At 43.1% G+C, this 16,399-nt stretch overlaps 1 protein-coding gene across 5 annotated transcripts in view; it reads right to left on the bottom strand.

Moving 5' to 3' along the window:
* Nucleotides 1–5,345, bottom strand: part of STXBP5L (syntaxin binding protein 5L) — a 389,375-nt gene extending 384,030 nt beyond the window's left edge. For all 5 annotated transcript variants that reach the window (XM_090057223.1, XM_090057239.1, XM_090057229.1 and 2 more), the window contains exon 1: nucleotides 4,442–5,345. In XM_090057223.1, coding sequence (XP_089913349.1) covers nucleotides 4,442–4,645 — 204 coding nt within the window. In that variant the 5' untranslated portion in view covers nucleotides 4,646–5,345. The remainder of the gene's footprint in view (nucleotides 1–4,441) is intronic.
* Between the last annotated feature and the right edge of the window lie 11,054 nt (nucleotides 5,346–16,399).

The following is a 16,399-nucleotide window of genomic DNA, read 5'->3' as shown; positions in this document are numbered from 1 at the left end:
AATAGGATCCAATTCAAAATGCATCATAGTAAAAATCACTTAGATCAAATCAAGCACCAAAAACATTAAATTGCCATAATTACACAGTATCAATATGCAAGAGAGGGATTCAGCCACCAGCTTCTCAGCTCCTACTGAAGCCATACTGTTAAAGGGACAAGAGATCAGCAATAAAATGCAGAGGCTGTCCTGGTGGAATGATTACTGGTGGCATGCATCTCAACGGCGGCAGTTCCCTCAACTGTACATCAACTGGGGTTAGTAGGCCTCACCTCTGCCCAAACCATGAGCCTTCTAATCAATCCTGTGAGCGATGCTGCTGCCCCCATGGGGGTGGTCTCCCTTACCCTCGTGTTGTTGTTCTTGAAAAATGTGCAGTCTGTACCCTGGTTACATGCCTACATGATTAACCCAATGAGTTTAGCAAGATTTAAAGAGGGGGAGGGATGGGAAGATGTTGGCTGCTTGTATATATAAGAATATTCAATTGTAACTGTGAAGGTAAACACAACATTTATAAGAAATGAACAACCCCCATGCTTTAGAGTTTTTGAAAAATACTTCCAAAGGGGTGGATTATCCCATATCTACCCACTGTGGGGTTCCTGAACCTTCTTCTGTGGTATCTAGAGCTGGTCACAACAATGCTGGACTAAACTGATCTCAGGTCTCATCCATAATGACAGTTCTCATTTTCCTAACTCAGACCTTGATTCCCAAAATTTCTGCATATCCAGATTAAAAATATCATTAGCATAGGCTCAATTCTGCAGTCCTTAAGGAAGAAAAACTCAGGTAGTTCTCAATGGGAGAGATTCTTCCATGAACAAGGACTACAGATCTGATAAGTATATATCTTCATTCTCATTCCACCTTCTTGAAACGGCATGCCTACCAACCAACCTTCTGTAAAAGTAATAAAATTATTAGTATCCTTACTTATATTCTTTCCATTCAAAGTTTTACCCACGAGATTTGCAACAACATATATGTGATCTTCCAAGATTCTATACTAACATGAGACTGGTTGGATTTACTTACAAACCTCTGTCAGAAAATCACATTTTTGATACTAAAATGAGAATATTATCGTGATCTTTAGCATAACATGAGACTAATTTTATCCTCATTAAAATCAGTGTGAACTTTACTACTAATTTCAGTGGATCAGGATCAGTTTTTGGCATGAGGTTACTATATCACAAATTTGAATTGGCTGATTTGAACGATAATCAATACCTTTATGATTTGCACATGGACACTACTTCCCAAGGGCAGCCATGTAGATTATAGGATTTGTACCTCCACTGGTTCAAAATAAAAGACAATATTTCATTTCCTTTTATTAATTTTTTGCCATCTCAAATAGGCAGTACAGTGATAAAAACCCCAAACATCTAATGGAACAGATGAACTAACCCTTAAATATATAACTAACAACACCAGAATCCTAACTGTAGATTTGATTCTACAATTTTTATTCAAGAAAAATCTCTCATTCACTTGGCATGGGAAGATTTGTCTAAGTAAGGAATTCAGGATTGGCCCCACAATTCTTAAGTATGAGTCAGCTTTTCTGTTTTACATCTAGACAAAGATGTAAGAAGCAGTAAAGAAAAGGAAAACTTTTGAGAGATTTTGAGAAAATATCTAGATGGTTGGTCTATCTGTGCTGATCCTGCAGACCATAATAGCCTCAAATTGCCATAAGCCCTAATGGGTGCTTTGTGTGAGCCAAGACCATAGTACCCGGCCTACAGACATGCCGCCTGGACAACTTAATAATATTCAACAGAAACCACAAAAGATCTATGTAGAAGTAGCCTGCAAAAGGCACATTTTAGACTCTGATCTATCCTTTACTTTAATATTTGCAACATTTCTTTTCCCTTGGTCTGAGACACGATGTATGGCTCTGGTCCTGCACCCTGTAGCATGGAGGCAGAGAGCTGCACCTGCGTAGAGCCCCACTGGCTTCATTGGGGGCCTGTCCAGGCACAGCAGTGCACCTGCATCCTTCATAATGCAGGGTTGGGGTTGTGTTGGTTTATTCAAACAGAACCATAAGATTATTTCAAAGCCCTGCAGCTGGATGAGCCCTAACAAAGGATGACCTGTAGAGCAAACATTGTGGCAAGTTTGCTTGTCTTGAGCCGATGCATTTTAATCCAAAAAAGTCTATGGTTCATATATTATACAGTTCGCCTCTGCAGCATCAGGCATTTATAAGCAAGTGCTGCTGCAACCAAAACCTCTCCTGTAATGTTATTACCTTCCAGATTAATATGTTCTTTAAAGAATAAAAGGGCTACTCATATTAAGCAGAGAGGGAGTAAATGCTTGCCAAAATCGTCTCAAAAAATGGTGTATTGTGAAGACACTCACATGTCACAGCTCAAAAATATCTTAAAGAAATATTAAGCCAAAGCAGGAAAATTTAGGGTTAGGGCTAAAAATTAACTGACATTGTTCTTAATTCACTGTGTCCTGAATAAGTATCACTAAATATGACACATAATATCACATAATATTCTTTTGAGACAAATAAAATCTTAGGCACTGTGAAGTGGCATAAATGTGGAGTACTGTGCTGAGTTCTAGCCTTAACTCAAAATTCCCTTGTCTTTGTGGATTTAAGTCAGACCCTGAAATAATATGTTAACAAATTCTTGATTATTTGAATTTTCATTTAACTGTACTGTGAAAGGGGCTCTTAACAAAGCATTTGAAGTTTGATAAAATATTGTATTATTGAGCAATACACAAAAGGGGCCAAATTGAACCCTGTTCTAAAAAGATACAATGCCACTGAAATAACTGAGCTGTACCTACGTAGACCACAGATGAATTTGGCTCCATGAGCCTGATCACAAAAGGCAAAGAACAGCAAAACTCCTTTTAATTATTAACTATCCAGAAGCTCACTGAAACACAGGGCCTGATCTTGCACTCACTGAAATCCATGTCAGTCTCAATATTGGCTTTAACTGGGAATAGGATTCAAACATTATGCCCCAACCAATGTGTGCTAGGTATCTGATTTCCTCAAGAGCAGAACATGCCCTTCATCAATTTTAAATATTTATGTTGACACATGCACAGTAACTACTCTACCTGGTTAAACAGCTTGCCTATTTATCTTTCTTCATTTTTTCAAACCGCCAAAACAAAACCGGGAATGTTATGATTGAACACTTCCCAAATTTCAAGCCAAAAGTGTTTTTGAAGCCTGACTAATAAAGCAAAACTATCTAAAGCAGATAAATGTCATTATCTATAAAACTTACATTCATCAAATCATCTTATTTTATTCTGAAAAGGTATTAAATCAAAAAAACCAATTCAACCTAGGAAAGGTATTAAAACCAAGAAAAACAGAAAGGTCTCTTCCTTAGCTAAAATCTTGTCCACAAAGTTTGAGCCAAATGTGAATTTCAAACACTTTAAAATGCTGAGTTTATCTTGGGCAGGGAAAAAAAAGCATTAATAATAGTGACAGAGATATTTTAAAAAATCCACATAAATCATTTTCCTTTTGCTAGTTATAAGAAATACTAGAGTAGAAGCTAATATTAAGGGATACCATTTTGCGGTCCTTTCTTAGGCAAAACTCCCAGCAAAAGTCAACAGAATTGATGTCAGAGCTAAAGACAGCAAGACTGGATTCATGATCTCATTTTCTTATTACAAGAGATTTTTTGTTGTGATTTAGTCAGAAATGCTGAGCAGCGAATACCTATTCTGTTCATGTATTTTATAATAGTACTGAAGCTTTTCTTTTGGAAAAAAAAATATTTAAAAGAAAAAAAATCACAATCAGAAGGATGATCCTATACTTCTTACTCAGACAAATCTGTCACTGAAGGATCTAATACTTAAGAAAAACAGAAACTAATCCAATGCACAGTGTTCCATGAAGTGTATTATAATACTATTATCACTACAAATACCAAAGCAAAATAACTAAGCCTGTGTTCAGTGCATCCCAAATGATAAAACAAAACATAAAACATGCATATCATTAATTGCATGGGATTTTACCCTTATTTAATGCTTCCCCTTTACTTAAAAATAGAGTATATTGGTTTGAATTGCTAACTAACACTTGTCTTGTAAATGTTATTCTTACTAGCTCCTGCTGATTTCCTTATCTAGCCCCAGCATGTCACCAGTTGGAGGACTGAGCATGAGCTCAGGATTGAGCCCTTGATTCTAAATGTAAGATCTCTATGAATTCATTGACTACAACTGTGCACCAGAAAGAACAACCGTGTGATTTCTATTCCATAATCCCAGGATTAACCAAAACAATCTTTGCAGTTATCAACTAAAACGTATGCTAGCATCAGCAGGCCCCCTGATATTTACATTTTTAACTTATTTGATCCTATCTGACTCTATTCCAGCACCAAATTAACAGAAGAAACCACTCCAACCTTACCTTACAAATCTGGAAATAATCCGACAAGAGGGTCTCCTGGATTTCCTCTCTGGGAGTCCCTGCAGCCCCTGCAGTCCCTCCAGAGTGCATGGAGCCAGTGCCAGCCCCACTTCCACCACCACTGCCACTGCTACCACTGCTGCTGCCGCCAGGTGATGAGGCAGTTAAACCATCCAAAACTTTGCGGAAATTAAATTTCTTCATTTTGGAAAAATCTTTAGAAGGATTTGGGGGTAGGGAAACAATGTGCCTTAACACATTCAGTTACATGAAGCAAAAAAAAGAGTCTCTGCTGTTCCTCAAGAGTGAGGCAGCACTTTAGTCCCCTGTACCAAACAGGATGCCAGTATTATGTATAACTGACTGAAAAATACAAAGACTTCATTTTGTCAGATGCACAAGCTACCCTGGAAAGGTCCTTTATCAAAGAAGAGCTCCACAAGAGGCAAAATTAGGATGTCTGCTCAAAAAGGAAAGGCTGGCAAGCCACTGCTTCTTTCACAGAATCCACCTCCAGTCGAGATATTTTGGTTACAAAAAACAGAATCAAGGACCATAAATTAAAACACACACCGGCATCCAAAAAGAGCAGGATTCATCTCTTTCCCTATATCACCTCAGACTTGCCTTTCCTGCTCCGCCTTTTTATTCGAACAACAAGACACATTCAAAAGCCCCCAAACCACTTGCAGTATGAGGTAAGGAGGTTGTTTCTAACGCCCGTACGACTGAAGAGTGGATTGTCTCCCTGCCACTGCTCTCTCCTCCGCCTCTTCCTCCTCCTCCTGCTCCTCTTGCTGTCTGTCTATCTCTCTCTCCTAGCAGCGCCAGCTATTGCTGCTGTCCTTGATCCTCCTCTCACCCTTTCCATTCACAGCCTGGAGGGGAACCAGCCTTTCCCGCTCCTGAGCTTCCGACCCGCCACTACCACTGCAGAAGGTGACTCTCCCTTGCCATCCTGGGCCCCAGGCCACACTTCACAGCTGCCACCCAATGCCTCCCAAACCCTGCTGGCGCTTGGATGGTGGCTGCCCCAGCCTGGACACCCACCGGGCACCGAGCTACCCCTCCGCAGTCCCCCTTGGCTGGCTGCTGGGTAGTCCCACAGCCAGTGGGCCACCACTGGCACTGGCACAGAGGTCTCCCAGCAGCCCCACGCTGGCCCAGGGTGCCACCCAGCTGCGATGGGCAGGGGTCACTGTGTGGCCCTCCCAGGGCCACCCAGCACCACTGGCCCTGGGTGCAGGATACCGGGGCCCCCCGGGCTGGCGTCGCGGGGCAACCTGAGCCTTCTGCCCAAGGGGTGCCGGTAACCAGGGGAATGGCCCCTGCCCCCAGCCTGGGTTTGAAATTTCCCTCCTTGGTGAGGTGGGGGGGAGGGAAGATGCGGAGCGATGCGGTGCCGGCCTCCTCCGCCGCGCTGCTCCCGCCCGTCCCCGGCGGCGCTCTCCGAGGTACTGACACCGCTGCCGCCGCGGCCCCGCCCCCCCGCGGGGATGGGCGGGGCAAACGCGCGCGTACTTCCTGATTGGCAGCAGTCTCGGCAAATCAACGCGCTCTCCACCTGCCGCCGCGCTATTGGCTGCTTGGAAGGAAGGGCGGGGCTACGGGGAGCCACTGTCTGTTAAAATAGGAGGTGGGCCGTGAACCGCCGCTGCCGCCGCGCCGTTGGCTGCCTGAAAGAAAGGGCGGGGCAAAAGGGAGGTGGAGCGTGCCCGTCAAATAGTTGGGGGGGGGGGGAGAGAGAGAGAGAGAGAGAGAGAGAGAGAGAGAGAGAGAGAGAGAGAGAGAGAGATGACGCATGGGGGTGGGGCCAGGTATGAATGACTGCCCATTACAGCCAATGGAGCTCCCGCCGCGCGGACGGCTGACTTTGGGTTGGGCTAGCTCAAAGAGGGACACCTCTCCCCACCAATCGGAAGCCGAGAATGAACACCTTCTCCCCTCTCCATGCTTGGTTTCGGGAGGGGGGCCTTATCCCAGCGCCGGAGTGGTGGGGACGGAGTGTGTGGATGTGTACAGTGCCCGCGCGTTGCGCGTTGCGCGTACCTGTGCGCACCCAGGAGCACGTGCTCAACTGGGGCCGACGAGGTTGGCAGGACTGGAAAGGCGGGCGCTCGTGCGGGGCGCCCTTGGGGTTAAAGAAACCAGGGCCAAATCTGCAGCCCCGCTGAGGCAGGGCTGCCTCCAAGACCCAGTCCTGCTGCAGAGCCAGGCCCAGGGAAACATGGGCACCACCCACCCAGAGGGGACACTGGCCAGGAGCTCTGGAAAGGGCTGCATGCTCGGCTTGCCAGCAAGCAGGGACCGCAGCAGAGCCCCTTGCTAGAATGGCTGGGAAGGGGGTCTCTGGAGGCCATCCAGGTCAAGGCCAAGATCACCTTATCCAAACTAGCCCAGACAACCCATCATCAGGGCCAAAGCAACACATGGGCAAACCAGGCACATGCCTAGGGCCCTATGTGAAGAAGAGGCCAGTTGTGCTGCTTTTACATGTTACAATTATTGAGTGAAAAAAGTAATATAAAGTGATATAAATATATAAAGTGTGTGTAAAGGGTTAATTTGCCCCTGCCCATAATCTAACCCCTTCATAAAACTGCTGTCAACTCTGACAATCCCTTGGGTTGAATAAAGGGCCTGGCAAGAACAGAGAAAGTGGCTGACTGGGATATGGGGGAAATTCAACTCTCTACAGCTACTAGAGCTGCAATAGGAGGGGAGTCCCCAGCAGTGAAGTAAAGTGGCATTTCCACCAGACTGGGCATAGGCCGAGAAGGATCCATTGAGGCCAGCGCCTCAAATCTGATTGTAGACAGAAGCTGATACCTGCAGGGAAGGTACAAGAGCCAAGATACTCTTCGTTCTGAAGGTTTGGCAACCATTGATCCTTCCGGATCATGGTGTATGCATGGAAGGTCATACAGACAGTCAATGCAGGTGCCTAGGCAGGAATTGAACCCAGTTCTAAATGTCTACCACTGAACCACAGGGGACTCCACTCTTTGTTAACGGAAGTATATTATGTTGTAGTAAGGTTCCCACAGCTATGCCTGCACGATCATTTCTTGGATTGTGTTTAGGTTCTTTTGCTGGCAAAGTCCTAGAGGTGCAACTCTGGATTCATGAAGTCAGATAGGACAGCATCTCTGACTCAAATGCATGATGTTGAACAACAGCCTTTAAGTACAAGGGTTAACGAGGCATTTCAGGTTGAAACTAAATGTGGTGGCTGTTAAAAATGACTCATGCCAGATCTGAAACTCTCAGGACAGTTGAGAGCTCAAGATTGAGTAAAAACTTGTTCACAGCAAGTCTTTTACATGATATTGAACAGACCTTGGAGCTCTTCTACAATAAAAGCAGTTGGCTAACTTGAGAGTATGAGAGCAATGATACTGGGAAGTAAAACTTGAAGAATTAATATATTTACTGGCTTGCTGATGATATGATTTATTGGGAGCAGCTATGTCCACATTTTGATGTTATATGAATAATTTATATGATTTTAACTGTATGTCATTTTAAATGGTCTTGATTCACACCCCTAATCTGTAACTCTTTCAAGAATACTTTGTCCATAGTGTACTTTGTCCATTCAATCTACTGCCTAATGTAAGTATTGTTTTTATGTAAAACTCACAACCTTACAAAATTGGCAATGTATATTTTTTTCTGTTTTTTATATTGTACCTTCTCTGCAGTATCTGCAACCTGTTACATTTTTTTTCACTGTGTAATCCAAAGACCTTAATACCCCTGTCTGGATGTTACTGCTGGATTTAGATGCACTCAAAGTTATCATGGTTAAGGTTCTAATATAGTTATAGTAAAGTCCTTATGAAAAACAAAGACAACATAGTGAAAACAAAACTGATTAAAATGGGAAGGCCATAACTAGGTGATGTAAAGAGGCATGTTAAAAGTACCATAGTTGATAGACAAAAGTATAGAATTTAGTATAGGAAATATGGTAGACCAGGAAGATGATTATAATGCAGAAGTAAAACAGGATTGCGTGAGGTAAGCAGATCTGTGAGTATATGAATATGGACTTGGGAAAAGGAGCTCTCAGTCATAACCTGATTGAGGCTATTTAAGAAATACAGTCTCAGCATGGTAGATCACATGATAATGTTAGATGAAGGAAGGCTGCAGGGTTAAATACAGGATGGAATGAGAGTAATAATCCATGGATGTAAGAAAAGAGAAAGGTGAGATGAAAAGATGTAGTGAAGGAAGAAAAGCAGGGAATGGAATAAGAAGAGAAAAGTAAGAAAAACCACTGTTCAGAAACACATTACTGAGATGTCAGCAAAACTGCTTTTCTGAGGAAGACCCTGCTGCATAATTTTAACAGCTGGCTACCAATTATTATTATTACACATTGTTTTACAACATTCAAAATTGTATTAGACACTTCACAATACAAATAAATTAGATCCCTACCATGAAGTACTTACATTCTGATGTCAGATGACATCTAATAAAAAGAAGGGGAAAAGCAGTGGGAAAGAGCTGGTAAAGGGGAAAAAAAAACAATGTTATGTTGATGTTTTTAAAATAAATACAAAATAAGAAAAATGATTTTGGTTCACTTATTGTAAGCATCATCTTATAGTCGTTTCTTGTAGGCAAAAAAGAGGTCTGGAAGTGAAATTTCAGCCATGATGGAATAGTGGAATGGAAAAACAGTTCTGAGAGAGTGTTCCTCTGCAAAGGTGACAGTGCAGCAAGATGAAAGGATGGCTGTGGATCAAGGGGGACAAACAGGACACTGTTTGTCCAAAAAGGAAACTTTTACTAGATATATTAGTACAGCTATACAAGTACAGTCACATATGGATATTCTTATTCCAATATAAGCATGATTTTTTACAACTTAACTCCTTTGCCAGGCATTAAAACTAAACTTAAAAAAGCATTCTTAAACCAGAATTCAAATATCTCCACTGGAAGAAGTGGTATTACCAGTGTATAATTAAGTCAGTTTATATTCACTTGTTGGGCTATGCCAAATAATCTTTCACATGTACACAGGGCCCAGTTCTAAAATGTTCAGAATCACCAAAGCCAGGGATTGGCAACCTATAACTTTTAGGCCAGATCCAACCTGGGGAGCCATGTTATCCAGCCTGTGGATCTAGGAGGCTTCAGCAATATGTCAGTGGTGGGAAGGTTTGTCTGTGCTATGGCTGAACAGTGGGGAGAAGCATCAGTGGCAGCAGCAGTAGCAGCTGGGTTGAAACTGCCAGCCTGCCTCAGACCCAAGCTGAGTGGTTTTGTTCCACTGATTATAAAACATTGCCAAGGCTGACATAAGTGACTTTGGAGCTCAGATGCCTGAGGCTCCTAAACCACTGGATTTTTTTGTCAGATATGAAGGCAGGGACAGAGATAAAACAATGAAAACAGGACAAGCATCATGGTGGAAAGGGAGGCATTAAAGGAAAAGTGAGAATCATAAAAGAGATATGTGTTCCCATATGACTAGCCAAGAAGCTGATCAACTGTAGTCTGCATGGATTGGAGGTGAATATTATTTAACATATTGGTAGTGGTTCTTTTGCATATGTGCACTTTCCTGTTGCGGCTATTTTAAATTTACTTTAATAGTGCATGCTTCTTAAGCAGATGGGTCTACAGCAGTGATCTCCAAATGTCACCGATGCACAGACAACAAGACTGAGCAAGGAACACATTGTAGGCAGCATCATACTTTGTTCTCAGCACCAACCTCAATCTAAACTTTTTTAAATTCCTGTGTCTGTGAGTAAAATGAAAGGGTCTTGTGGATAATATGTTGCCTGCAGCAGTTGGGGACCACAAGTCTAGAGTATTTTAACATTACTCATTTTGGAGTGGTTCACTAACAGTTTATAGAGCATAGATGTGTACAATAGGGCTTCTTCCCCTTCTAAATGTCAGCAGTACAATAAGGCAACTTTGGTTCTTTGGTTTACAGCTTTCACTGATTCATATCACTCATCCAATAATCAACTCTATGATAAATATAGAACAGAAGATTGGCTGCACTTTTCCTATCAACAGCTGATTAAGACTCTATCCTGCAACGTCATCCACACAGATGAATTTCTCTTTTTGTCTGAGGCAGGTTTCCCTTGCTTTATGCTGCACATGTGTTCCTGGAAAATGGTGCATAACTCAAATTTGCATAAAGGGAACCTACTTCACAATGAAAAAAATAGGGATATGTTCCAAGACCTCAACTGTACTAACCCCCAGACCCATTTCTACCACTTTTACAAAAGCATTTTGGCAGTCACCAACAGCAGACAGGACACAAGCACAAGGCACTATCATAGTGGGGACAGCAACTACAGAAACACATGTCACAGACAAGAAGCAAGGAGCACAGATCCACACAGGAGACTATATTTTGGTGAGCATCACTCTCACAATGCACCGCACAAAGCAGTTGACTGGGAGTTTCCACCACACTGATTGCATGAGTGAATTTACCTTGCATATAACAATTTTTTGGTATAAAAAGGTCATCGCATAAGAGTGAATACACACATACAGAACGTGCATAAAGCAAGAGAAACGTACTGGAGTCAAAAGCACTGCAAAGATGCAGGGCACCTGTGCATGAGAATACAGAACCAGAACTGGAAGCTTCTTTGACTAGCCTGACTTTTGTCATTATTTACCATTCTGCCAATCTCCATGCCACTTGCAAATTCCATCAAAAGCAATTCTACAATTACTTTCAGATCATTGATGAAGATGGATAATTTCAGATCGAGTACCAAACCACAATAACCTACTGGGACCCCAATAATAAAAACACATACATTGATGATTCTCAATTGACAGTTCCTTTCTGAAACCTGTGGGCTAGCCAGTTCTTAATCCATTTAATGTGCTTTTTATTGAGATTTTATAATGCTAATTTTTAATCAGAATGCCAAGTATTACTAAATCAAATGCCTTAGAAAACTCTATTACAATCGTCTTTATCAGTTAAACTTGTAACCTCATCAAAAATGAGATTTGAGCTTGTTTCACAAGACCCAGTTTTGATAAAGTAATGTTAACTGGCATTAATTATATTCCCTTTCATTCATTCATCATTAACTCATTCACAAATCATTAGTACTCTTCCAGTCCTTTGAAGTCTCCTCAGTATTCAAATATTTATTAACATTAGCATCAGTGGGTCACAGATCTTCTGAGCCAAGTCTTTTAAAACTCATGAATGTAAAGTTATATGGGATAACTGAGGTAAAAATGAGTAAATAATGTTTAACATCCAACTTAGATACTAACTGATTAGAAGGTAGTTCATCATCCTGATGAGGTATTAATATGCCATTTCAGTTCTTTCTAGGGACAACAGAAATATTTAAGAGCATAATCCCCTCCTACTTGAGCTAAAGAACTGGCTGTCCGAGCACAGAACATAAGAACATACAAAATGACACAGTGGGTCAGGTTAATGGTCCATCTAGTCCAGTATCCTGGCTGCACTTTTTCCTACAACTTCTATATTATGTAGACCCGAGAGCAGATTGAGGATGGTGAAAAGGGCAATAAAGCAGAAATCTCACTGCACACTGAAGACCAAAGCTCTGGACAACAAACTGGTGATAAAGTGCGGTGCAACTATACCAAGGCATCCCACCTTGATCTGCCACTGGGTATTCCTATCTGTAGCCTCACAAAGCCCCAGGACTTTTTAGTCAACCTCTTCCTGGCATGACCAAGGTCTTCATCTACCAGACCAGGAATGAGGTGCTGGCTAGAGAGAACCCAAGCAACTGTGAAACTATCTTCTTTTCCCTTGACCATGCACTTCTCCAAGCTGAGTTTCACTGAGTGATGTTCACAGGCTCCCTAGAAACATGGAAGGGGCAGTGGGCACTAGCTAGAGTTCTCTGCTCAGTGTGCTTGTTGGCACCCCAGCTATTAATAAAGAGGAGATGTGCATGGAAAAGGGACAGGAAAACTGCCCCACATTTGCCCAGGTTCCCCCCACCCAGAGTCTTCTTCTTGGTCTGATAGATAGAGAGCTTGGCCTGGGCCAGGAGGAGGTTGACAAAACATCCTGGAACTTTGTGTGGTTACTGATGGAGTATGCACAGTAGTAGATCCAGAGCAGGGTGCAGTGTAGTTGCACCCCCGTACCTGTTTTCTCATGAAGTGTTCCATGAAATTAGTTGTTAAACATTTAGTGGGCTCACTTCAGCCATTGGGGAAGGCTTGTAGTTCCTGGTGGGCCCAGGCCTACCAATAATATATAACAAGTAGGCCTGTCTCCAACAATGGCAAGTACTAAATGATCTAGAGGGAGAGTAGGGGTGTGTCTAGTGTGATTCATCCCCTGTCATAATCACCCTGGCTGCAACCATCATAGGTTTGTGGGTGTCAGATGATATAGCCCCAGTTGTTCTAATAACTATGAATGGTTCATTCTTTATTAATGTGTTTGATCCCTTTTTTTAACCTGGTTATACTACCTGCTGCCACAACCTCTTGTTGCAATGAGTTTCACAAGTTAACTGTGCACTGTGTAAAATTTTGCTTCCTCTTATTAAATCTGCCTATTGATCATTCATTCCAGTGTGTTCTCCCTACTTCTTGAGATGGAGTTCTTGTGGTGGATCCAGAATTTTGAAAAGGGAAATACAGATGGTGAGGTGCATTGTCACATATAAAACAGTACATATTTTCCTTCAGTTAAAATAAACTAGAAGCTTTCCTAATATGCTGAGGTGCTAGAGCTGTATTACTCAGTTTAAGCTTGAAGCAAAAGCAAATATAATTTCATTGGAATGAGTTAAAACCACCCTATAGGGCTATAAAATAGGAGTTGCATTACCAGGAGCAGCTATCAGACAACAGAATTGCAGACCAAAGGATAGCTTGATTGGTGGAACATCAAGAACATTAACAAGAAGAGAAGGTTGTTAACACCTGTGGAATGAAGAGGTTAGAAGGGATCAGGTAGATGACAATGAGCCATGAAGTCAAGCGACTCCCTCAGCACTGCCTGATTAGACATGCTGCTGCTAGGCAGTTGGTTTTAAATTCTGGGTGAAACAGGAATCAAGGGGGCAGGTGCACCAGTGCACCACACCTGGATCCGCCTCTGTCTATTTTAGACTGTGCACTAGGAATGCCTTTTTGTACCACATGATAAACACAGGTCTAAAGCTGCCTAGGGAAATCCTATTGAACTGCAGTCCAGAGAAGCACCCTGCTCAGGAGAGAGGACTGACACCTCACTGAAGGGCTATCACAGAGTCGCCATCAAAACAATATGCTGAAACTATCAACATGAAATGGTTTCAAATGGCTAGCCCATACCCATAGAACCATGTATTTCCTGCACAGAAAACTGTTGTGACTAGAAAACAGGACTGGAATCACCCAGCTGAGCCCATGCAAAAGAAGCAGAGAGACTGTACTTGAGGAGGAACGCTGCTCTGAGCAGGGGAGCCATTCATCAGTACATGTAGGAAGGTCTTGACTGACAGGTAGGGCAGAAAGGATTATACCTACATACTTCTTATTTCCAGGGGGGCGAAATCAGACCAGGAATGGGGATTTTTTTCTGTTTGTCAAAGATCTGTAACTGTCAAGTACTTTGGAATACAGAGTGTCTGTGGATAAGGAAGTCCCATATTAAACTCTTCCTGCTCTTCTGCTATGTGTTTCCCCTGTAAGGGCTTCAACTTCTGTGCAGAGATCCCATAGGACAGGTGGAGTTTGGTGTGTCTCAGCAACTGGGGACTTGGAGGTCTTGGAATCTTATTTCAGAATATAGCACAGCTGAGCAATTGTGTCCCAAAAAAGGTGTCAAACAAGAAGCTTGAATTTAAGCATATTCTCTGAAGTCCCAAAGTTAGAAACAGGGACCAGACTCTATTTAGATTTAAAAGGTTTGGAACCATATGGTACCACTAATGATGGGGTCTGAAGATAAGGGATGCACATATATAGTATAGGGCCATATTAGAGTCATGAACCACTATAGGCGTGTCTGCACTGCACAGGCTAGCTCACAGGTTTCTTGTGGGTAGATCTTGCTTGACCAATCTCATTTCCTTCTATGACCAGGTGACCTATCACCTGGACAAGGGAGAAGAGATTGATGTCATATATCTTGACTTCAAAAAAGCCTTCGATCTGGTATCCCATGATCACCTCTTGGCAAAACTGGCCAGTTGTGGCCTTGGGTCCACCACGATCCACTGGCTGGAAAATTGGCTCCGTGGTCGAACCCAGAGGGTAGTAATCGATGGCAATCACTCATCATGGTGTCCTGTGACCGGTGGGGTCCCTCTGTCCTTGGACCCATATTGTTCAACATCTTCATTAATGATGCGGACATTGGAGTCAGAAGCGGACTGGCCAAGTTCGCCGATGACACCAAACTTTGGGGCAAAGCATCCACACCAGAAGACAGGCGGGTGATCCAGGCTGACCTGGACAGGCTCAGCAAATGGGCGGATGAGAACCTCGTGGTGTTTAACACCAAAAAATGCAAGGTTCTCCACCTTGGGAAGAAAAACCTTCAGCATCCTTATAGGCTTGGCAGTGCTACGCTGGCGAGCACTACGGAAGAAAGAGACTTGGGGGTCATCATTGACCACAAGATGAACATGAGCCTGCAATGCAATGCAGTGGCTAGTAAAGCGACCAAAACGCTGGCTTGCATCCATAGATGCTTCTCAAGCAAATCCCAGGACGTCATTCTCCCCTTGTACTTTGCTTCGCTGAGGCCGCAGCTGGAGTACTGCGTCCAGTTTTGGGCTCCACAATTCAAAAAGGACGAGGAGAAGCTTGAGAGAGTCCAGAGGAGAGCCACGCGCATGATCAGAGGTCAGGAAAACAGATCTTACGATGACAGGCTGAGAGCCATGGGACTCTTTAGCCTGGAAAAGTGTAGGCTCAGGGGTGATCTGATGGCCACCTACAAGTTTATCAGGGGTGACCACCAGGATCTGGGGGAACGTTTGTTCACCAGAGCGCCCCAAGGGATGATGAGGTCAAATGGTCATAAACTACTACAAGACCATTTCAGGCTGGACATAAGGAAGAATTTCTTTACTGTCTGAGCCCCCAAGGTCTGGAACAGCCTGCCATTGGAGGTGGCAAGAGCAAATTGGATGCTTATCTTGCTGGGATCCTATGACCCCAGCTGACTTCCTGCCCTTTGGGCGGGGGGCTGGACTCAATGATCTTCCAAGGTCCCTTCCAGCCCTAATGTCTGTGAAATCTATGAAGTATGGGTAGCAGCTGAGCTGCAGTAGCCAACAATTCAGTGTGGGTTGCAAAATTGCACAGAAAGGTGGGAAAATGTCCAGTAGTTAGCTCACACTAATCTCCATGCAAATACAGCTAGACTACCCTCAGCACCCAAGCTAGATAGGTGCATCTACACTACACTACTGTGACTGTAGTGTGGATATGACCCAGTTTTCATTTAACCTCCAAAAATGACACACAGGTGCACTGTTTTGGTGTAGGTTACAAAGCACCTGCTTTTAAGTTTTTTTCTGAAAGTCTCTGTACAAAATGGATGTAACTTGGCTCTGTTACATGAGATACCAGTGTTCTGTTCCTAGGTCTGTATGCAACAACCTTGTGCAAGTTTGTAGATGTCTTATCTATAAAATAGACAAATAATCATCATTCCCCAGGGAGACAGTATGAAACACAGGCTCATAACACAGACTGGGAAGTACATGGAAATAATTATCAAGTTGTTGAAAGACCTGAAACTACAGCCCATGATCTCTAGTCTTGCAGTTGAGCAGCGTCAGACAGCAGAACATTATGGGCATATCCAGACAAGGGTGGACATTTGTTTCCCTGGGGACAAGTAGCAGTGGCAAACCTTGTGCTGCTGCTACTTGTCCCTTGGGAACACTCATGCTACGCACACTCTGGTGTGTGGCACGTGACCCAAGATGGGGTAGGAGAGGC

The sequence above is a fragment of the Crocodylus siamensis genome, chromosome 1 (assembly GCF_052110815.1).
Source record: "Crocodylus siamensis isolate JL-2025a chromosome 1, ASM5211081v1, whole genome shotgun sequence".
NCBI classification, from domain to species: domain Eukaryota; kingdom Metazoa; phylum Chordata; order Crocodylia; family Crocodylidae; genus Crocodylus; species Crocodylus siamensis.
Note: the sequence above shows the minus strand (reverse complement) of the source record. Positions and strands in the feature narration are given on the sequence as shown.